The sequence below is a fragment of the Ctenopharyngodon idella genome, chromosome 8 (genome assembly GCF_019924925.1).
Source record: "Ctenopharyngodon idella isolate HZGC_01 chromosome 8, HZGC01, whole genome shotgun sequence".
Taxonomy (NCBI): domain Eukaryota; kingdom Metazoa; phylum Chordata; class Actinopteri; order Cypriniformes; family Xenocyprididae; genus Ctenopharyngodon; species Ctenopharyngodon idella.
Genome location: NC_067227.1, coordinates 18,939,607 through 18,963,194, shown reverse-complemented (window position 1 = coordinate 18,963,194; position 23,588 = coordinate 18,939,607). Strand labels below are relative to the sequence as shown.

The window sequence follows — 23,588 nt, the reverse complement described above, 5'->3', positions numbered from 1 at the left end:
TATTTATTTATATTATTTGTATATTCATGTGCATTATGTATGTATAAATATGGATTAATTTTTACAAGTATTGCAGCTGTTTACACTAATAGTTCAAGAAAAAAACATTTAAAATATGAATATTAAATAATACAAGATTAAAAATAATTAAAACTGTTTTGAAATGGAAACAGTAATTGTTATTTTATTATTATAATATTATATATAACAATATTATTAATGTTTATATATAATTTTTTTTTAAAATTTTTATATATATATATTATTAATTTGTTTATATATATATATATATACATTTACTGTATTTATATATATATATATATACATTTACTGTATGTATATAAACTAATTTATTGCAGTTGTTTGATTAATATTTTAATAAATATAAAATAAATTATATTAAAATAAATAAAAAATTAAAATATAAATATTAAATAATATATTATTAATATATTAATTTTAACTCTTTTGAAAATAAAGAGTATAATTATTTTTTTCTGTTTATCTTTATTATGTTATTATTAATATTATTATTATTATTAGTATTATAATATTATTTATAGTATAATTGTTAATTTACTTTTTTATTCATACATATTTACATATTTACAATTTGATTTTATTAATCTTATTTGAATATTTTGCCATTTATCTGTCTATACTTTATATATTTAATTTTTTATTATCATCCATTTGCATCAATCTTAATAATCTGCAAAAATCACTGAAATTATCAACAAGTGAAATGTTACAGGTTGTGTGTTTGACCCCCCAACCCCATTCACACAATAAGAAAAAATCCCAATCTTTCATTTGAGCATCTGGTCAGTGCCCCAGGACAGGCGGTCCCCCCACCACCAACACCACCCCCCCACCTCCAGCGCCTGCGGGCCAGAGGGCCAGATCAGGTCTGCCTGCTGCGTGCTATGAAAGGCTTTGGGTTTCATCCAGTGATTATTGTTTGGGGGGATTTAAGTATCTCCATCTATCTCGTCCTTAGATGAGGCTACTTTCTCTCTCTCTCTCTCTCTCTCTCTCTCTCTCTCTCTCTCTTGCTCCATCACTCTATTTATCTCACTCTATCCCTGTTTCTTTCTCCTTCACTCTTTCTGGAATGCTTCCTGTTTCTCTGATCGCAGGTGTCTGATTCTCTTTGCCTCCGCTGTGGTTTCATTTATCCGGAAGGTTCTTCTTGCCTTGCTCAAAGGAGAAACACAAAACCCACGGTGGGAGATGCTCTCCTTCTCTTTCCTCCTCCTCATTACTGTCTCTCTCCCTCTCATGTTCATTCTTTATATCCTGCATTCTCTCATTGTTTTGTGACTTTGTAATTCATAAAACAGCACGGTTCCTTTGAATGTTTCTCAATGATAAACTGGATTGGATTTTCTAGATTTTTTTTCTGCTCATATCATTGCAATCCTTTTTCCTGTTGAGCAGTAAGAGATCAGGACTCTGAAAGCTCTTTCTTTGGTCTTTCATCATCCTAAGCATAAAACATAAAGTGTAGGGTAATATATTGACCCAAAACTATGATACTTCCGCTTACACGGCTGATTTTGCTTCTGCTGCTTTCTCTGCTGTTTTATCACCATCCATATTGTAACCTCTCAATCTTTATCATCTCATTATTGACTAAATATATAACCAGAGACAGTTCACTCTTTACTATTGTCATATTAAAGGATTAGTTCACTTTTGAATGAAAATTTCCTGATAATTAGCTCACCCCCATGTCATCCATATCTTTCTTTCTTCAGTCGAAAAGAAATTAAGGTTTTTGAGAAAAACATTCCGTGATTTTTCTCCATATAGTGGAATTCAGTGGGGTTCACCGGGTGGAGGGTCCAAATTGCAGTTTCAGTGCAGCTTCAAAGCACTCTACACGATCCCAGTCGAGGATCTTATCTAGTGAAACAATCTGTCATTTTCTTAAAAAAATGAATAAATTTCTATACTTTATTTTTTTTTACCACAAATGCTTGTCTTGCACTGCTCTGTGATCCGCTACGCATGACGTAATAACGTTACAAAGGTCATGCGTGACGTAGGTGGAAGTACCAATCCAGTGTCTACAAAACGAACATGCAAAGATTAAGTCAAATGCCCTTTACAAAAAAAAAGGTAAAACAACAATGTCGGACGATTTTGAAGTTGAGGTGGAGTTTTTCGCCCTACCGCGGTACTTCCGCATACATCACGCATGACCTTTCCAACGTGATTATGTCATGTGTGGTGGATCGCAGAGCTAGTGCAAGATGAGCATTTGTGGTTAAAAAGTATATACATTTTTTTTTTTTTTCTAGATAAGACCCTTATTCCTTGTCTGGGATCATGTAGAGTGCTTTGAAGCTGCACTGAAACTGCAATTTGGACCTTCCACCCGGTGAACCCCACTGAAGTCCACTATATGGAGAAAAATCCTAGAATGTTTTCCTCAAAAACCTTAATTTCTTTTTGACTAAAGAAAGAAAGGCTTGAACATCTTGGATGACATGGGGGTGAGTAAATTATCAGGAAATTTTAATTCTGAAGTGAGCTAATTCTTTAACTTGCTATAGACCTTAGTCAAGTTAGACACCAAATTTATTTTGACATGAATGAAAATGAGGCTGTGAGTGTCCTAGTGTCAATCATTCAGCCTTCAAAACATTGAAAATTTTCAAAAGAAATTTTGAAATGTAAAAATGTAATGCAAGAGGCTCATATTTTTATTTGTGTCAACTACCCTGACTAATTGCTGAAAAACAATACGTAGTAAGCTTGCTGTTACAGTTATAAACATTAAAGGGATAGTTCACCCAAAAATGGAAATTCTGTCATCATTTACTCAGGTTGTTCCAAACTTGTATACATTTTTTTGTAATGTTGAACACAAAGGAAGATGTTTTAAAGAATGTGGGAAACTGAACAGTTCTGGGGCACCATTGACTTCCATAGTATTTTTTTTCCTACTATGGAAGTCAATGGTGCCCCAAAACGGCTTGGTTACAAACTTTCTTCAAAATATCTTCCTTTGTGTTCAACAGAACAAAGAAATTTTTTACAGGTTTGGAACAACTTGAGGGTGAGTAAATGATGACATAATTTTCATTTTTGGGTGAACTATCCCTTTAAAGTCAACTATGTGAGTGTTGTAGGAGTGTGAATTATTTTAATTGAAAGGGATAACAGAAATAATTTGTCTTTGTGTGAAGAAGAAATGACACCTGTGGAAGCTCTTTCCCTCTAATCACATTCTCTCTGTTGCACTCAGTCGTGTGGATAGTAGAGCCTCTCTGGGGCCGAGAGATACAGAGATAAAGAGAAAGAGTATATAAGTCCAGGACTGTCAGGATATTAGAGAAAGAGCGAGTCCCTCAATCCCTCAGTCTCTAAAACAGGCTCCAGAGATGCCATTTTGGGCCAGATGACAAATGGCTCCTGTCTGCATCGCTGAGGGAGAGAAGCATGCTGGGAGAATGCTCATTTCCACATAATTACCCTCCTTCTTTCTCTCTCAAGATTCAAGTTCCCTCTTTCTACCTCTGTTGCTCTTTTTTTCTCTACCTTGCCCTCTATCTCTCCTTCTTTATTCTCTGTCAGTACTAACACAGTTTAGAGAGTTTCTGCTCTTAGGCTGCATCTGGTCAACAAAGGCATGTAATATTGATTTTCATTTTTCTCATTTGTAGAGCACTTAAAGCCTGAGTTCTTGAACAGCATCAAATGTCCATCATCTGACTCTGACTGGTTGAAACGGACAACTCTTGGGTTTCAGTGCAAAGCAACAGGTTTCATAGAAATGAAAATAATTTACTTTCTATACTTTCTATTTATTAAGTTTTTCATTATAATTCAGATTGTTTGGTATTTATTTATTTATTCGTTTAATTGTTGTGTTTGTTATTTTGTAAAAGTAAAAGATTTTGGAAAAAAAAATCCTTTTGGTTTATTCAGATTTTTTTAAACAAGGAAAATGATCAAGATAATCTCATCACAAAATGTCAAAATAATTTCTAAAGGATAATTGAGGAGTTTCAACAGATGGGATAAAAACTATATTCAATATATGACAAGAGTCAAATATATTTTCTTTGGTCAAATATATAAGTTTATTATTAGCTGTAACAGTAAAATGATATGTAAATTATATAGATATACTATACAAATATTTTTTAAAAATGCAAGAAAAAACCTCTTAGCTATTATTTCTTGTACTTGTAATGTCAGTGAATTTTATAATGAATATAAAATGTCATTCACAAAGTAAGCTAACAACTTAGAAATCCTGATAAACAAATGCAGCTGAATTGGCTCTTTTTCGTGTTTTTGGTCTGAGATGTCGAATAAAAGCATACATAATTGATGGCGTTAGTTCCGTCTCCTCAAAACGTCTTCAGAGAATGAAGGACCCTTCAGCAATGCCTGCACTCAGCCAAATTACACTTAAGTACTTGCTCAATATTTTAACAGGATTCTGGAGTCGGGTGGGAGGGAGTTAAATGATGGGGTGTTGGACGCAGGTGCCTTTATGTATTACAGAAGCACCAGGCAGAAGCTCTTGATGGCACGTCTAATGGGCCTCTTAGTTAAACACGATCTATTCAAATCCTAAACCCTGAACAACCCGTTTAGACGACACTCTAGCACTTCGCACACACTAGCCGCTCCATTTCATCACATTTCCTTCTGCTTTCATAGCTGTACACTTACACAATGTTTGGTTTGTCAGTTACTGTCAGCTTTGGCACTGTTAGATTAAAATCTCAATCATAGGTAGAATATTTGTAGTCTCAGTCATCAGTTTAGAAACAGGCGCCTTAACCCCTGTGATGTGTGGCAGCAGCAGCGTGAGATCTCCAGAGAATGACCATGCAGACACAGATCAAGTGTGGTACAAAGCATTCTCAGATTTATTCAGGAAGAAGGGTCATATTTATAGACATAGGTCAAACAACAATCTCCAGGATGGCTTGAGCATCCAATCATACGACTTAAGAATCCAACCTTACCATGTATGGCATTTCAAGAAATATAATAACAACAAAAGAAATGTATGTGCGTAAGTGTGTGTGTGTCTTCAACTTCTGGTTATGTGTGAGAGTTTCAGTGTGTCCAAGGACTACTACTTCTTGTTTTGTCTAGGTAGGTACATGTGCACAATGGAAAAAACCCAAGACACAAAGAAAGTCAAAAAGTGAAGCCCAAGAAATAAGAAATTATTTAACAATGGCCACTTTAAATCATTTATGATTTAGTGCTTCACTTTAAAGGAAATTGCTAAAGCCGTTTTTTCAAATAATAGCAAGCAAAATCTAAACACATAATCATAATCTAATACTGTGATCTATAGACTATTCCAAGACTTGTCTTAATCATTCACTGTAAATGACTGTATTTTTAAAAAGTAGTACACAATTTTCTTAACTTCTTCTGTGTAACTTTGAACAATCAAAAGCAGTCGATTAAGTGCCTTGTTCTCAAATATAACCTGGAGTCTGTCAGTGGTGGGTCTTGAGATTCCTTTCCTCTACTCCAGCCAGCAAAGAGAGCATCTGTCCATTATTACAGACCCACATCACTGTCCAGAATGATTGTCCCCATCCTAGAACTCCCTCAGGGTCTGGAAGGTTATTTACCTCTTTGTCTTAAAAAATATTTTATGACTTCTGAGAAAATAAAAATGTCAGTGCATCTCAGCTCATAAAAGACAAATTAACCCTCAAGTTCTGTTGAGATTGACTGTTTGGGGTAGCCTGATTTTGACCTCATATTTCGCTTCAAATTATATATATATATATATATATATATATATATATATATATATATACACTTCAATTATGTAATCAATCACAGAAAACAAGAGACAACTGTGTGTTTTTATTTCTGCATTGAGTTCCAGATAAGATGACAAACACTGAGATCAGACTAGAGCCCTTGTGGGCTGGTTCTGATCCTCTCAGTTTTGTTCTGGTGTTGATTTGCAGCTTGTCAATGAGCAAATTGACTTCAATCTTCTTGATTTTATTGGAGACTGACCCACTGAACCCAGAGATCTATACACCTGCTACCCAAAACAGACACACACACACACACACACACACACACTTAAAGAGCTAAATAGTGAGAAGAGAGAGCGAGTGAAAGATGGTGTAAGAGTGCAGACGAGAGTGGTGTTGTTATCTAGTAAATCGTCTGAATTGAAGCATCCTGCAGAATATGTGATGAGTGTGTGTTGTGTTTGAGTGTGTGATGGGGGTAGGGTGGTAAGGGAGGGGGGGGTCTCTTTGTTTCCAAATCCATCTGCTGGAACCTAACAAAGGGTAGTAAGGGAGGAGGAAAGAGAGGGAGACGGGGGTTTAGGGGATGAGAAACACCTCACATATTGCCTGATGTTGAACGCTTGGTGCTTCTGTGTGTGTGAGAGAGTTAAAACAATTTAATCCAGAGCTAAAGTGATGGCAGTGTAAAAAACCTCAGCTGCCTGCTGTATTGTTGTTGTGGCTGTAAATAATCTTGAACATTAATTTGACTTTTGAGGACTCATGAAAGAGGAAGAAAGACAAATTATATTGTCTTCGAAGGACACTTCCTGTTGGACCTGAAGCTCTGTGTCCCTCACTGCAGTAAATACTAACCATGTCCATTAGCTGCCGTGAGGAATTTATGAATGTTCCTTAGTCTTTTTATGGGTTATAACAGGTGCTTTATGAATTCTCTTCACCAAATGCTGACATGTGTGACTGAAGGACTGGAACATGTGTGGAGGCTCAAATGAACCCGATTATGACCCTGGAAACATCACTGATTTGGCCAGGCATGGGATTAATTACTGCAACACCCGGGAGCACGTTAGAGTCCATATTTCCATTCAAATTCATTAACAGAAGAAGAATAACAGCCCGTATTGAGCCATTATGTCAACTTTGTCTTAAAAAAACATATTCAAAAGCTTGCTAGACTGGAGAGAGAAAGGTCAGTACCTCATTTCTGCCCCAGACAGTTTCAAAACCTCTTTTTATATCTCTCAGCCTCTTTTTCTCTCTCACTCTCTCTGCTTCTGTTGAAACATTAAGGTCAACCTTTGTATATGTTTTCATATGTGTGATTTCTTTGTATAGGGAGGCATTTAGGCTTTAGCCAGTTACATTAAAGCAGCAGTCTGTGAAAAGTAGACCAATCACTTAAGATCAGCTGGCCCGTAACCTTATTTCAGCATGAATAGCTATATCACAATAAAAATGCAACCAGTGGTATATATATTAAAAGATTAGTTCACCCAAAAATGAAATTTAAGTCATTATGTACTCACCCTCATGTCGTTACAAACCCATAAGACCGTCATTCATCTTCAGAACACAAATTAAGATATTTTTGATGGAATCCGAGAGGTTTTTTTTATCTCCCAAAGAAAGCAACAAAATTACCACATTCAAAGTCCAGAGAAGTACTAAAGACATCGTTAAAATAGTCAACGTGACTACAGTGGTTTAACATTATTGTTATGAAGCAACGAGAAAACTTTTTGTATTTACTTCTCGTTACTTCACAACATTAACGTTAAACCACTGTAGTCACGTTGACTATTTTAGCCATGTCTTTACTACTTCTCTGGACCTTGATTGTGGTAATTTTGTTGCTTTCTATGGGAGATAATAAAAAAAAAAAACCTCTCAAATTTCATCAAAAATATTTTAATTTGTGTTCTGAAGATGAACGAAGGTCTTACGGTGGTGGAACGACATAAAGGACATTAATTTTTGGGTGAACTAACCCTTTAAGATTGATATAAATATGCTATAAATTTTAGACAACTCTATACATACATACATATATATTTATATAATGCTGAATATTTTATTTAGTACATTTTCATAAAATTATTTCATTTATTTCAGTAAATTTCATTTTCAGAATTATTTGAGTGACATTTATTTTAAATGATTTGGACCTTGAAAGCACTGTAATGATGCTGTAATGACATCATTACTACATCAGACAGACACAGACAGACACTTTCACACACACACATTCTCAGTACAAGTTTAGTGTATTCTGCTCAGTTTTCCTCCTTATCTAGTTAAGGTCACTCTGTTTCTTTCTCTGAAATGAAAATGGAAATGTAGCATTATAAATATGTATGAGCATGATTGCCTTCCAGCACTCGGAGTAAAAATATTTAGCATCTTTAATCATGTTTATTCAAAGGTTCGTCTTTCTGCTCAACTCGGATTGTTTTCCAGCGCATAAGCTGAAATATCGGATGTTTGGGCTCAGGGTGACCTTGCGGAGCACGACAGCTGTTGTCAGATCTGACTGTGTTGCACAACTCCACTGGACTTGTGCAACATGTGAAAGCTGCAGTCAGCGCAGCAGAAACATGACCAACTGCAAAGTTTAGACTCATGGTGGGCACAGGCCCGTGGGGGAGCGTGATGTGCTGTCAGCCTTCAGCTCCAGGTGAGGAGTTTGGGTGTTATGGCATGAAAAAATAAAGGAGCAGTGAGGTAGAATAAATAGCAGCAGTTCAGTGAGAGAGAGATGAAGAGATCGAGCCGGGAGGCAAATGTTGGCCTGAATGTGAAAATCTCTCTATTGTCAGTATCCTGAAATGTACTGTATGCATTCTCTTCTGTTCTTTATTGACCTTACAAAATATGGAAAGTCAAATATTCATATGCGAGGAAAGTAAAGGTTGCTTGTGTGGATGCAGCAGTGTTCCAGTGTTTTGTAGTTTAGATGGATTCTGTGATTTTCCTACTTTTGCTTAATAAATGATACAGATGAGTTAATGAATGGACTGAACTATGTTAGCAGCAGATGATTGTTGTTCATAAGGTTAAATGTTTTATACACCTGGTATTGAAATTGGGTGAAACTGATTATAAAAGTAAGATTTTATCAAACATTTTTTATCAACTACTTTTGTGTGCAAGTTTGTATGCATAGATCATCATTAAATATGATTCATTAGTGATAAATCAAATTTAAACTTTAAAATTAAATATTCAGTTCAATATTTATTTTATTTATAAACTTAAAATCCATAATATAAAATTATATGTATAGAGTTCAGATCATAGAGATTACTACATCTGTTCTGCAGTATGACGGTTTGTAATGCTTTGTGTCCAGTGTAGTATTGATTAAATGTAATCTGGATTACATAATCAGATTCCAACAATTAAATACTGTAGTTAGATTGTATTGTTTTGGAATACTCATAATCATAATACAGCTACTTTTTATTGATTATATGATTACTTAATATTCACAAAATGGCAGTAAATTATTTGGAATGCATTGATTCTCCCTAATTATTCTTTTTTTTCTTTTTTCTTTTTTTTTTTTCCTTACTTGTAATATATAAATGTATATAAGTACATATAAAATAGAGAGGCAGGACAGCATAAATTATTAGCTTTTCATAGATTTATGAACCCTCTGCAGTTCCTTCCCAAACCATAGTTTGGGAAGCTCTGACATAATGTAATGTTTAATGCACTATATATATAAATGGAATTATTTTTCTTTCTCTTTGTATTATTATATCAATATAGTACAAGATTATACTATTCAAATCAATGCTATAAACAAGTTAGGTCAGATTATATTACCTAAAATGTGTAATGTAATCGATTACATTACTAACTACAATTTTTATCATGTAATTTGTATTCAGAAATGGACTACAATTTGAAAGTAATCTACTCGGCACTGTTTGTCTTTCTTTCATGTCTATTAATTTATTATTTATTTGTGAGCTTTTTTGTCATCTAAAGCAACCATTTGTTAAGTGTGGCTTAAATCGAGTACATAGGGCCCTATTAAATCCATTTTATTTTTTTTCCCAAATTCTGTTTAATTTTTTTCCAAATTCTGTTTTTACCATTTTAATTTTTTTAGATGTCAATGTTTTTTTGTTTTTTTTTCTGGAATCCGTTTTAATGGTTAAATTAAATTTTAGTACTCAAAAACCTGTCTAATTAATTAAAATAATAAAACTGAAATAAAAAAAATAAAAAAAACTATTAAAAGTTTAATAAAATTACATTTTTAGGGCCCTATGAATTTTTTTTTCTTAAATTCCAATTGTTTAAATTGATTCTTCTGTATTCAATACTGGACACCTGTTTTAAATGGTTGTTTTAGGGGCACAGAAATGACACCCTTCACCTTTAATGAAGTGAAGTAAACTTTTCCTCTCCAGTCTAGTGTACAGTCACTTGTTATGGTTCAGGGGTCAGGGCTCTCAAGGCAGCTTGTTGATTTCGTGCAAATTACCTTGTGCTGCGAAAGTGCAGATTTAGAAAGCAAAGACAGCAAGATGAACATTATAAAACTCAATGACAGCAGAAGTGACTCGGGAAAGGTGAGGATCTCTCTGAAGGTTACCATGGTGATGAGCTCATAGTGTTCGGCTGGATCTGGTCCAAATGGACACTCTCTCCATCCTTTCATTATGTGAAAGCTGCTAGTGTCCTTTCCAGACGTGGGTAAAAATCATAAATCAGCAGGATGAGATGGAAGGAGAGGAAAATGGAGGAAGAGATGGAGTGGAAGGGGAGAGATAAAGAGTTGGAGAAAAAGATGTAGGAAGACAGAGACATATACGGATTGAAAGGAGAGATGAAGACAGAGAAGTTAAAGTTTTTCAATGTTGTGATGATCCTGTCATTTCTGAACTTTCTCAATGTATTTGAGGATCATTGGGTAGTAGTTGTTAAAGAGATAGTTCACCCAAAAATGAAAATTCTGTCATCATTTACTCACCCTCAAGTTGTTCCAAACCTGTATGAATTTCTTTGTTCTGCTGAACACAAAGGAAGATATTTGGAAGAATGCAGATCTCGCCCCCCATTGACTACCATAGTAGGAAATAAAATACTATGGTAGTAAAGTCTTCTCTATTCATTCATTTTTGTCCCGGAAAAAGTGCATTAGCTGTTTAGCTCTGCCCACGGCACTGACGGCAGTCACGCCTCCAGGATCTCGGCTTTTTCCGGAAAGACTCGCATTAGCGTATCTATCTTTTATAAATATGACAAAACTAAAGACTTTTCGGAGGTATGAAGGATGCATTGTTACTCTATATGTACTCAAGATTAACATGAGATTGGCAGAAACTGTGTGAGATACCCCCCCTTTAATATATCAATCTAGATTACTACAAAGTGCAGCAAGTCTCTTATACCAGTCACCGAGCGAATGCACAGAGTAATGTTATAACAACTTTCAACACACTCAAACGTATTTAGTATGATTGTTCTAACCATGTAAAACAGCCCTGAGTTACCCCACATATGCAACGAAAAGAGCGGAAGTGGCCGACTGCAGCATAAGCCCTGCTTCATACCACAAAACAATAATAAAACTTTAATTCATTAGCTCATCCATGAACATGATTTCAGCCCAGGTCCATCAGATTGCTTTTCATTGGCTGGAAACAACTCAAGGAAACAACTCCCATGATTCCACACTCATTCACGGCATTATCAAGCTACACCTTTGTTTTGTATAAGCGACCTCTAGCAGCGAAAATTACATATTGTGCCTTTAAGTTAACATATGGGCGAGTTTTAACATTTTTAAGTGATTTTTTTCTCTTCCTTCGTTTTGGGTCAGTGTTGACATTTTTGCCACGTTTTAATGGTTAAAGTGTTAGTTTACCCAAAAATGTCATTAATTACTCACCCTCATGTATTTCTACACCCGCAAGACCTTTGTTCATCTTCTGACACAAATTAAGATATTTTTGATGAAATCCGAGAGGTTTTTTATCTCTCATAGAAACCAACGAAAAAGTTTTCTCATCGCTTCATAACATTAAGGTTGAACCACTTTAGTCACGTTGACTATTTTAACGATGTCTTTAGTACTTCTCTGGATCTAGAATATGGTCATTTCATTGCTTTCTATGGGAGATAAAAAACCTCTCAGATTTCATCAAAAATATCTTCATTTGTGTTCCGAAGATGAATGAAGGTCTTACGGGTTTGGAACGACATGAGGGTGAGTACTTAATGACAGAAATTTTATTTTTTGGGTGAACTAACCCTTTAATCATTTTATAGGATTTTCCTGTGTCCTCATTTTCATGTGTTCTGTTACTCTTTTTTTTTTTTAAATCCCTTTATCTAACTAAAGCCAGTTCCATAATGACATCATCCCCCAGGAAGTGACATCATTTTTTGTATGACAACAACAGCACAGATGAGCAATGGATTTGATTATTAGTTGGTTTGTCTCTCTTCACAATGTATTGTGTTAGATGAAACTACTGAAATTGGTTATTTAAAAAAAAGTAGAGCTCAAAAGCTGCTGCAGAACAGGAATGGATTATGTTAAACTGCCTTTTAAGCCATCTTAAGTACATAAGCATCACAATATATGTTGAATATGGTCAAAAGAGTGAAAAATATCAAGATTTGTGTCTGTATCACCCAGATCTAGCCATCTTATGTTGAGAAATGTGTTGTTTTACCTCTAGAATGGCCTCATAGTGCATTTACTTGAGAGATGATGGCTAAGTACAGCTAGAGTGACTGAAGTTCTGCTGCATTTATGTGCCATGCTCAGTTCATACGCTATTCTCCAGATGTGCCTGTCGTCAAGGTCATCCACACCCACTAACACAGTTTTAATTATCATTCAGGCATCCTAGAGGGGAATTTCTTAGATCTAATCCTCAATTGAGACATGAAGCTACGGATGAGGAATATAAATAGTGAATTGACAAAACTGCAGACAGTATTATTTATCTCTTGCATCTTATTAAATCTCCTTTTTTTTTTTTTTTTTTTTTTATACAATGAGTAATCTTGAAACCCCCCAGAAAAGTCTGTTGAGGATATCCTCAAACAATGTACGTCAAACAAAGATTTATTGACCTCAAAAATTTACTGGCCGTAACAGACCTCAGATACATTCAACCATAAGTGAGCAATAATGAAGTCACTACAACAGACTAACAGCCTCTCACTTCCTCACAGTGTTTCACATCCTAAACGGTGCCCATATGTCCCAACACACACCCTCAGCAACTAAAGGTTCCCAAGGGTCTTAGCTGACCCTCGCTGAACCTCTCCGGTTACGATAAAGGGGAGGAAACATTTACATCTGCCAGACAGTGTGAATGACATAGAGCGCAGTTTATTAAAATGTCATCAATGGTCAAGCTATTATGCTTAAACAGCTGAGCGCAGAAGACCAAACAGCTGATTCGGCTGCAGAGGAAGATGCAGAAGCAGTAAGAAGAACTAAGAAGGCATCATGCTACAATTCCAGTGTTTCATAATGATGGATTTTGTAACATTTTATCTCAAATGTTTTGAATGCCAGGGAAAGTATAGTTTTGCATAATTGCATTAACTTCTGACAGGAACTGAAAATGAGTGTTTCTCAACTATTGGGTCGCCACCCAAACATTGCAGGTCTGAACTGATTATGAACTCTTACTGATTATTAACTCGACATTATTTTGGTAATATACAGAATGCATTGTAATATACTGAAGTAATATACTGTAAAAACAATGCATTCTGGGTAATATTTGTCGTTTTCGAGAAAGTAGACCATAGCGCTGCGTCCGAAATTGAATACTTACTACAATATAGTACACAAAAAACAGTATGCGAACAGAGCAGTATGTCCGAATTCATAGTATTCGGAAAACAGTAGGAGAAAAGTACCCGGATGACTTACTAGTTCCGGCGAGATTCTGAAGTGTGCATACGATCAACACTTTACTATCCTATGAGGCCACAGGAGAGGATTTGTGAATGGAGTTGAAGGGATGTAACTGACACTGGTAGGTCATGTGACAGCAACAACATGGCGGATGTAGTACATCTGGATTTCATTCATACTACACACATTCGTACTATATAGAACATACTTTTTCAAAATTCAAGTGTAGTACCTACTCAACAGTACGCTATTTCGGACGCAGCATAGGTTACTTTCTCGAAAACAACAAATAATATTACCCAGAATGCATTGTTTTTATGGTATATTACTGTTTCAATGGAAAACTGTATTTTATGGTGTAAATTTGTTTAGTTTTTTTTACAGATTTTTTTAGAGTGTGAAGCAAATTCTAACTAGCAATATTTACTGTTTCCTCCCACTTTACACTACAATGAATTACTTCTAATTCAACAATAACAAAACCCATCAAGGTCAGTGTGTCCTCATGTAGAGTGATGAAGAAAGCCCAAAATAGAGTGGTGCAGAAAGCCTTGACATTGTCTTCCCCTCCTTACATCCCATGTTCTCTCATTCACTGAGCTGGAGAACATCAGCGTGTCAGTTTTCTGTTCAGACGCAGCATGTTTCGGCAAGCGGAGTCTCGGCTGATCGGATAGGAGACTTAAGGGCATGTTGATGTTGTTGAAGTTTGGTCCAGAGCAGATGGAACTCGCAGCAGTGATTTTTAAAGAGCCCTCAACCCTCTGCAGGTCTCACGTGACCGAAAAGAAGGAAACCAGGTGGCTACGCGCTCTTGGACCAGCTGGGAGAGTGAAAGACCATCTGACACTCAGCCAGAGAATCATACACTCTCCTCAGCAAACACTTTGCATGTCAATACCATAGAAGCACAAAGGGACAGCGAGAGAGACAGAAAGACATAGATCCAAGAAATTGAACTAATTATCCTGGCACTCGGCTATTTCTACCCCATTTTTCACAGCTGAACAATTGGGCCCTTAAGTGGATAAACCAGCACAGAAAAGTGGTTTATGACCGTCTTCAGCTCATAAAGTGAGTCAGTGAGTGTTTGAACAGTGTGAATCAGTGGTTTTCCTTCATACTCACTGCAGGAACTGGATGAAAAACAACCCAGTTTTTTTTTTATTAAAGTTGAAATTTAAGGATTCACAGATTGTAGTCTGTATTATATGAATGTTTTGTATTGCCAATATTTAAACAGTCTCACAGACAGACCCATATGATCCTCAGATGTTTCTTTGTGGAGATCAAGATGCTGACTACAGTGAGGAGGCAGCATCTGCATGATCTCCTGACCTTTGACCCCAAGGCTTTGCATAGGGGGTCATTTAGGCTTTTTACGCCCCGTTAGGATCATTCAAGCATTCCTGAGTGCCCAAGAATCAGGGTCAGCAGCTGACACCACTCACTCCTTTGCTCTCCATGTATCTCTTTGTCTGTCTTTTGAATCCCTCAGGACAAGTGTTATAATACTGCTCATTTTTTGTCTCTCCTCATCAGTTAACCATTTCTGTCAGTTTGATCACCTGTCCGGACTCTGGCATAGCAGGAGATTTAACTGTATAACCTACAACAGCCAAAGGTCAGGCTTTGGTTGATTTCTCAGGTTACATGTGTGCTCTTGGGCTGATTTGCATTGTTGGATTTTGACTTTTTTTCTCTGTGAGGATGTTAAATCAAATGTTGTCACTGGCAAAAGTGGTTTTTGGTTGCCACAAATGGTATGGCACCCTTATTGGCATAAATAAAATAGCAGTCGGTTGACTCAGAAATTGATGTGGGTGGTTGAAGTATACTGATTCAAAATCTAGACTAGAAGTTGCCAGATTGATTCCAAAATGTGCAACTCAAGAACTGAGGATTTATTGAAATCACAATTTGTACCCTTGAGCAAGACATTGAATCCCAGGTTATTACAGTGAGACATCTCTGCAAGTTGCTCGGGATAAACTCAATAAAAGTTTCCACTAAAACACAAGTATTTGGTAGTGAAGGATAAACAAAGCTTTGCAAAGACCCGAGGCTTTTCTCTCAACTTTATCGTAAAAAGGTTCATTACTCAAAGCTTTTCAACACTGTTTTCGTTATGGCCATCTGGTGGTCAAACTGAATAACACCTGCCAAACTGCTGCATCCCATTATATTATTTTATTATTTTATTTTATTATTTATTTATTTTTTTACATTTTATTTTATTATTTATTTATTTTTTGAAAATATATATATATATATAAAAGCTACTGTTGAAGTGATTTGTGTCTGTGCATTAGCACTAAAATAATTCAAATGAATGAAACAAATGCATAAGTAAAACCTGTGATCTGTCTGTTATGCTTCAGTCCTGGCTTCAATTGTTATTTCATTGTTAATTGGGCTTCATACATAAATTATGGTATTTATTGTAAAAACAAAAAAAAAAAGAACAATGTTTTAGAGTTAGGAAAACTTGCTCGTTATGAACCAGATACTAAAGCAGTCATGTGGTTCTCAGATGAACGAAGCTTTGGAGGTCATAGAGCACGTTTTTGGGGAATCAAGCTTCAGTATCGAATGCAACATCACTAGTATTTAGCTTGATTTATTTTTTTATTAATTTAAAATTAATTTAAATTTTTTTGGGCTACTATCAATCAAAAGTTTACTCTGAAACCTTCAGTCTTGCAAAAGAGCAGTAGCATCAGCAAAATATCCAGCAAATGAGCGCCATCTAGCGATGAAATAGGTGTCACAACATGTTTAAACGTTCCAGGTTCTATTCATGACAGAACATTATTTCGACTTTCCCTAACTTTGACTTATTCCTCAAGTTGTGTCTACAGCAATGCACTTATTAGTATTCTGTGGGGCAATACATTGCATTGATAAATGTTAAAATGCATAGTTTTGACAATATAAACTTCCATTGTGAGTGCTTTGTTTTTACAGAATGAGGGACGAGTCAAAATTATTATATTTGGTCTTTGACGTATAGAGCATTTAGCTGAGAAGCGTAACTTGTTTAAAAACATTAATTTAACCCAAAATATTCAATTAATACCAGCTTGAGACAGCATTTATAATACAAAATTATTTAATAACACAATCATCAGATTTTGTGGAACGACATAAACCAGTAATCCTCAAATGATTCAGAAACACTTGTGGATGTTTCCAGACAACAAAAACTCACAACATCATAAATAATAATCCACAATAATATAAAAAATGTACAAATGTTAAATTAATGTGAAAATAAAACAGAAGAGCAAGGAAGTGCCAAATGTTAGTTCATTATGTGACCATCATTAGCTCAGCTATGATGTGAAAGTGAGTTGTAGAAGTAGTTCATTCCCCTGTTAGTCTTATTAAACTCTTATTATAATGGGCATTTGGTGTTGCAAATGTCCCCTGACTGGAAGAGGTGATAGATGTTGACCAGGGGAAACATAATGACGGAGCCCAACAAAGATCCTGTCTGCACTGCTGCTCCACACCACACAAGGGCGCTGTGACTCCGGTCCCTCAAAATCACACCCACCATCACCTTCACATAGGACAGCAGACCAGTAAAGAAAATCCAAGACAAAACCTGAAACAAGTTGGAACACACAAAAAAGAGTGACAAATAGGTCGTCAGATGCTTGTCAGTTTTATATAAGTTCATTAATATAGAGAACCTGTCATGTCTGTGACTGTGACAGTAGATCTGAAGTGGTCAGTTATCAGGGTAATTATACTGAGGTGTTAAAGCACTAGTATATCTGACCTCAGCCAGCGTTTAATAAGCCCGGAATTACACAACTCGGCAAAACTAGTGATGCAAATTCTTGACTTTGAAACTAGGTCACATGAGTCTGGATTTTTCTATTCTGGACATTTAAGCATTAACCCAAATCAAGCTCTAATCATTGGTGATGTTTACTAGGTTTCATTCTTATTCAGAATGTTACTTTTTTGAGAGGTTATTCATTTTTTCCTTCATTTATCCTGTATTAGCCATGACTGTTTTACATTTGTTTTATTTGTAGCTTGAGGAACAAAACTGTTTTGCTGAACCATTTACATTGATCTTTTAACATTTACAATAGATTCATGTATAGGTAAAAATTCAGACAGAATATTCTAGAAATGGGCTAAATACATTAAAAGGTAACTTACTATAATAGCGTCCCCTAGAGGTGTATCTTGGAGTAATGGGCAGGGACTCATGGCAGCCATGGCCATATTGTAGCCTCCAAATACAGACCCCAGCAAACACAGGACACCCAGAAATACTAATGAGCTGGAAGAGAATAATATACTCACTGTTAGTCAAACTGCTTTTATGAACCTTTCTTAAAATTTGCTTTAAAATAAATTGTGGGTTAAATACAGAAAATTAGGTAGACTCGTCCTTCGGTTGAAAATGAAAACACATTTTATAAGCCTATATAATATAAAATAATATGTATATACAAAATAAGGTATATACAAATATTTTATTTTTATAAAATTATTGCATATTTCATTGAAAACAATGATAGAATTTTAAAAGAAGATTTTTTTATGTTTTAATATTTTTTAAAGTTATGTTTATACTTAAAAAAAAAAAAAAGTGATCTAAAACTTCGATTCTAAGTGTATTATTCCATGTTTTTCATTCATTTTACACGCTGAGAGACTGTTGTTTTGTGGTAATCAACAGCAGGCCTTAGATGCTTTTGATTTAACCTGGAATATATCTTTAAAACAATTTATCAACTTAAAGGATTAGTTCACTTTTAAAATGAAAATTACCCCATGATTTAGTCACCCTCAAGCTATCCTAGGTGTATATGACTTTCTTCTTTCAGACGATTACAACCAGAGTTATATTAATAATCACCCTGATGCTCCAAAGCTTTATAATGGCAGTGTACAGAAACCACCTGTTTGAAACTCAAAAAAGTGCATTCAACATAAACGTACTCCACACGGCTCCAGGGGGTTAATAAATGCCTTCTGAAGTAAAGCGATGCATTTGTGTAACAAAAATATCCATATTTAACACGTTATAAAGTAAAATAACTCACTTCTGACAGACAAAGAAAGTGTAATGCCTCTCGCAGTTCAAACCGCTTACGCTACGTCCCATGCGGACGTTAGTTATTTTACTTTATAATGTGTTAAATATGGATATTTTTTTTATACAAACGCATCACTACACTTCAGAAGGCCTTTATTAACCCCCCGGAGCATCAGGGTGATTATTAATATAACTCCAATTGTATTTGTCTGAGAGAAGAAAGTCATATACACCTAGGATGGCTTGAGGGTAAGTAAATCATGGGGTAATTTTCATTTTAAAGTGAACTAATCCTTTAATAGAACAAAAAATATATGCAAAACCATAATAAAATGGTAATAAATATAATTAGATTGTAATTAAAAGTAGAGATATATACCGTTTGGGATAAAACATGGCAATAATGCACGCCACTGGATTGGCTACCGCTGACAGAGCGGCTGACAGGTGATAGGCCATATTTCCATAAGGCATACAGGAGAAAGTCTGCACTGAGGGCAGTAGTCCGTTCGTTGCACCATTCACCCACACCACCATAAAATAGATAAACGCCAGCTGATAGCCGGAGTGCAGTGGTTTAGGAAACAGGACTCTGATCTGCTTCTTTTCCTCTTCCTCTTCCTCTTGACTGTTTGTCTTTGGATTGGGGTCCACAGGGCCCTCGAAACCGCTGCAGACTGTTGCCACGGCATCTGATTCCGGAACAAGATTTTCAGTGGACAGTTCAAAGGTGCGAGGCAGACGGTTTAATACGAGGAAGGAACCCAGACTTACTGCTGTCATTACGGCCAGGAAAGAGAAGAAGATCTCAGTGGAGAAATTGGGAGGGAGGTACTGCATCTCCACAGTGAAGTTTGGAGGTTCAGAGTCTGTGAGGTTATCCAACACATGCGACACATTGACACATTTTGACATCCCAACCCCTTGCGCCAGTGCCACCAGGCCTGGAACCAGACCACTCAGACCTTCTCCAATGAAGTATGTGGTAATATATTTGGCTGGAAGTTGCATCATGAATGGCAGGAAGGTGACAGATGAGGTGCAATCGACTAGAGCGAGAAAAAACGTAAGGATGAAAAATGCTGTGCTACGCGGTTGCTCGAGGAACGTGGTGGTGTTCTTCCAAAACACAGCCAGTAGGACGCAGGCTACAACACCAATTGACAAAACAGCATAAATGACTAGATTTTCACGTAGTTTTCCAGGACAGAATTTGTGCGCCAGGGTCACCAGCAAAGGCCCGAAGTTGGCAAGCTGAATGATGACTGTGAGGTACGATGGCAAGTCCCAGCCCTCTGGCAGAACATTGACTATCAGAGGAAGTTCCACCCACAAGCCATTAATGGACACCCAGGAGCCCAGACCGAAAGCACACGCCAAGGCATGGACGTACAGAGGCATAGTGAACGTTTTTATCAGATGGCAAATGGGTAGTAGAAGAAATACTTGATATCAGACAACTGTGTGACTCTTCAGTATTGTATATTGTGTGACTCCACTACAGTTGGGCTGTGGTTTGATGTCTTCTCTTTTTGCCTTTGCCAAGACATCAGATTACCTTCAGAGAGAATCAGAAGAGAGAAATACAAAGAAATCCTCCAGTATTAGCAATTGATGTGACAACATAATGTGACAATATGATATGACATCCCTGACAGAGGAACCCTTGCAGGACCCATGGGAATTAATAACTGTTCAAAATGTGGGGGTCAGTAAGATATTTTTATTGTTTTTGAAAGAAGTCTTTTATGTTCACCAAGGCTGCATTTATATAAAAAAGTACAGTAAAAACAGTAATACAGTATTTTAAAACATAATTTATTCCTGTGATGGCAAAGCTGAATTTTCAGCATCATTACTCCAGTCTTCAATGTCACATGATCCTTCAGAAATCATTCTAATATGCTGATTTGGTGCTCAAGAAACATTTATTATCAATGAGGTGTGCTGCTTAATATCTTTGTGCAAGCCATAATACACTGAGTGTGAACAAAGTTCAAAAGAACCACAATTATTGGAAATACTTTTTTTTTTTTTTTTGTAACAGTATAATTTTAATGTCACTTTTGATGATTTTAATGTATCCTGGCTAATAAAAAATAAAAAAAAATATATTAATTTAATTTCCTTCAATACATTTTTTTTTTTACTAATTCCAAACTTTTAAACGACTGTCATATATATATATATATATATATATATATATGTGTGTGTGTGTGTATATATATATATCAAACTTTAAGCACACAGCATGTTGCGTGCAATACAAAGTACAACATAGCAATAAAACGATTATGAACAGCTATTACAACAATCAACAATAAAATGTGAATTGCTGTATTAATGTGACTTGTTAATTGTAAAAAGTAAAAAAAAAAAAAAAAATCTGTAAACATTCTAAATTCAAATATGAATTGTTAATTCTTGTTAATTCTGTTTACTGGATCCAGGTGGTCCTTTTTAGGTGTTTTTTATACAACCAAAGACTTAATGACAAAAGTTCAAATGAACTTGAACTTGTCAGTCTAGTTAAAGACAACCAGATTTGCATAAATGTAATATCCAACATGATAAAAAAAAAGCGACATAAATATTAAGTCAGCATGTTTCAACTTAAGCAAACATCCGATACCTATAACTCGGGACAAAATACTGATTAATGTGCTATCTCACTGGAGGAGCATTAAACAAATTCAGTACTCACACTACTGCTGAGACAATGAGCCAGACCGAACATGCTCTTCCTTCTGGAACAGACATTAGTTTGCTTTACGAACAGGTAAATCATAGAAATGACATTAATTCAGCAATCCGGTGTCCTGTTGTTACCGGTTAACTTCTCCACTCCGTCTAAAGATGTTCTCAGTGTGGTTTTTAACCTCAGCGTATGAGTGTGGGTGGGTCTGCTTCTTTCATGAAGGTCATCTCGCTCTAATGAAGTGCATTACTCTCCTGTCACGTGACAGACTGCAACAGAGTTTAGGGAGCGGTAAAATTTGGACTCATAGGCCTGTTGAGCCTCTGAGATATATCATGATCCTTTAATCGTGAACAGAATATCCTTAACTCTTTTGCAGCATGTACTTTGACCCTATTCAACAATCGTATCTATCATCAAGAAAAACTAATGTAGAGCAAAGAGACAATTCACATAATATTTGAACATTTATAACAGGACAGTTTGAACACCATTAAAAGTTTTTACAAAGCATAAAACTTGCCTTTGGTGCTGTTTATTTTATACTCTTTGATAGCAGGTATAAAATATAAAAGGTATATAAGTTAATTAATTACAAAACATCACAACCCAGAGCTCTCATTCAGGCACAGCACACAGTATAAGTGCAGCTTTATATGGTGTGACTTACATGTACAACCCCCATTACTAATTAACAGCTTCTGTTAGGTTTTGAACTTGTACCTAAAAAAAGAAAGATTTATTATATACACTATATTGCCAAAAGTTTTGGGACATCTGCCTTTACATGCACATGAACTTTAATGACATCCCATTCTTAATCCGTAGGGTTTAATATAGAGTTGGCCCACCCTTTGCAGCTATAACAGCTTCAACTCTTCTGGGAAGGCTTTCCACAAGGTTTAGGAGTGTGTTTATGGGAATTTTTGACCATTCTTCTAGAAGCGCATTTGTGAGGTCAGGCAGTGATGTTGGCTCGCAGTCTCCGCTCTAATTCATCCCAAAGGTGTTCTATCGGGTTGAGGTCAGGACTCTGTGCAGGCCAGTCAAGTTCCTCCACACCAAACTCACTCATCCATGTCTTTATGGACCTTGCTTTGTGCACTGGTGCGCAGTCATGTTGGAACAGGAAGAGGCCATCCCAAAACTGTTCCCACAAAGTTGGGAGCATGAAATTGTTCAAAATGTCTTGGTATGCTGAAGCATTAAGAGTTCCTTTCACTGGAACTAAGGGGCCAAGCCCAACCCCTGAAAAACAACTCCACACCATAATCCTCCCTCCACCAAACTTTACACTTGGCACAATGCAGTCAGGCAAGTACCGTTCTCCTGGCAGCCGGCAAACCCAGACTCATCCATCGTGTTGCCAGACAGAGAAGCTTGATTCGTCACTCCAGAGAACACGTCTCCCCTGCTCTAGACTCCAGTGGCGGGGTGCTTTACACCACTGTATCCGACGCTTTGCATTGCACTTGGTGATGTAAGGCTTGGATGCAGCTGCTCGGCCATGGAAACCCATTCCATGAAGCTCTCTACACACTGTTCTTGAGCTAATCTGAAGGCCACACGAAGTTTGGAGGTCTGTAGCTATTGACTCTGCAGAAAGTTGGCGACTTCTGTGCACTGTGCGCCTCAGCATGCGCTGACATGTCCTACCACTTCGTGGCTGAGTTGCTGTTGTTCCCAATTGCTTCCACTTTGTTATGATACCACTAGCAGTTGACCGTGGAATATTTAGTAGTGAGGAAATTTCACAAATGGACTTATTGCACAGGTGGCAACCTATCATGGTACCACGCTTGAAATCACTGATCTCCTGAGAGCGACCCATTCTTTCACAAATGTTTGTAGAAGCAGTCTGCATGCCTAGGTGCTTGATTTTATACACCTGTGGCCATGGAAGTGATTGGAACACCTGAATTCAATGATTTGGAGGGGTGTCCTAATACTTTTGGCAATATAGTGTACTATTAACACATTAAATAAAGGCATCAGGCCTTGGTGAGCAAGAGACAAAAAAAACACAAACAAACTAATGTATAAATTATTAATACTATTTTTTTTTAGGATTTTTAGATCCTGAAAAAGTAAACTTTCTTTATCCAATTATCAATATTGTCAAAATATTTACATTTTTAAGTTATGAAATCGAAC

At 36.2% G+C, this 23,588-nt stretch overlaps 1 protein-coding gene and 1 long non-coding RNA gene across 4 annotated transcripts in view; one reads left to right on the top strand and one right to left on the bottom strand.

Annotated features, from left to right (window-relative positions):
* LOC127517937 (uncharacterized) overlaps nucleotides 1-23,588 on the top strand; it is a 46,603-nt gene that overhangs the window by 16,675 nt on the left and 6,340 nt on the right. The gene's annotated exons all lie outside the window — the stretch shown is intronic.
* slc52a3 (solute carrier family 52 member 3) lies at nucleotides 16,766-21,591 on the bottom strand. Of its 2 annotated transcripts, XM_051904162.1 has the most exons (4): nucleotides 21,441-21,591; nucleotides 19,116-20,294; nucleotides 17,851-17,974; nucleotides 16,766-17,281 (listed from the first exon to the last, which is right to left on the bottom strand). In XM_051904162.1, the coding sequence occupies exons 2-4, from the start codon at nucleotides 20,135-20,137 to the stop codon at nucleotides 17,069-17,071; spliced, it is 1,359 nt and encodes a 452-aa protein (XP_051760122.1). In that variant the 5' UTR covers nucleotides 20,138-20,294; nucleotides 21,441-21,591; the 3' UTR covers nucleotides 16,766-17,068. The 2 variants fall into 2 exon arrangements, with proteins under 2 accessions (XP_051760122.1, XP_051760123.1); XM_051904163.1 differs by lacking the exon at nucleotides 21,441-21,591 and having other exon boundaries at nucleotides 19,116-21,434.